At 61.9% G+C, this 745-nt stretch overlaps 1 protein-coding gene across 1 annotated transcript in view; it reads right to left on the bottom strand.

Annotated features, from left to right (window-relative positions):
* Nucleotides 1-682: 682 nt before the first annotated feature.
* Nucleotides 683-745, bottom strand: part of GCC1 (GRIP and coiled-coil domain containing 1) — a 9305-nt gene continuing 9242 nt past the window's right edge. Inside the window, 1 exon segment of the mRNA XM_031065168.1 lies at nt 683-736. Within this exon segment, the coding sequence (XP_030921028.1) occupies nt 683-736 (54 nt within the window).

The following is a 745-nucleotide window of genomic DNA, read 5'->3' as shown; positions in this document are numbered from 1 at the left end:
CTGCCCTTCCCAAGACACGGAATCACAGAAGCACAGAGACATTGGGGTTGGAAAAACCTTGGAGCCCATCGAGTCCCACCATTCCCAGCACTGCCAAGGCCACCACTGACCGTGTCCCCAAGTGCCACAGCCACAGCAGGGCTTTGAGATCCCTTTAGGGATGGGGACTCCGCCATCTCTTGTAGCTGTTCCTCAACAGCCCGAACCTCCTCCTTCGGGAATTCTCCCTCAGGGATGTGTTCTTAGCTTTGCATTCCTCCCAAGGAGGCCAGACCCCATCTCCTGCAAGCCCAATACCCCGGAGTCCTGGAATGGTTTGGGTGGGAAGGGACCTCAGAGCCCCTCCAGTGGTTCCAGGATTCTGTGCTCCATCCCTGTGGATCTGTGGAAGTTGGGGGGTCTCCAGCAGGGAGGGGCTGAGGTGCCTCCAGCGCTGTGGGACCTGCCCAGCCCCACCTGTGCCCTCCCCAAACCTCTCCAGGCACGAGGGGCTGCATCCAGGGGATCCCACTGGGGCACGGAGCCGTGGGAGGTGGCACTCGAGGGGCTCCAAGGTCCCTTCCCACCCAAACCATCCCAGGATTCCCTGAGCTGCTGGGAATGTGCAAATCCCCACGGGGCTTTGGGCTGCTGCCAGGGAGAGGGATGAGGTGGGAGCTCAGGGAATGGAGGAGGTGGGAGCTCAGGGAGCAGCCCCCAGGGAGTCGTCGTAGAAAGCCTTGAGCCGCCCGGGGCTCTGAAGGGA

This window comes from Geospiza fortis, unplaced genomic scaffold (genome assembly GCF_000277835.1).
Source record: "Geospiza fortis unplaced genomic scaffold, GeoFor_1.0 scaffold494, whole genome shotgun sequence".
Lineage (NCBI taxonomy): Eukaryota > Metazoa > Chordata > Aves > Passeriformes > Thraupidae > Geospiza > Geospiza fortis.
This window is presented reverse-complemented; position numbering and strand designations above follow the sequence as displayed.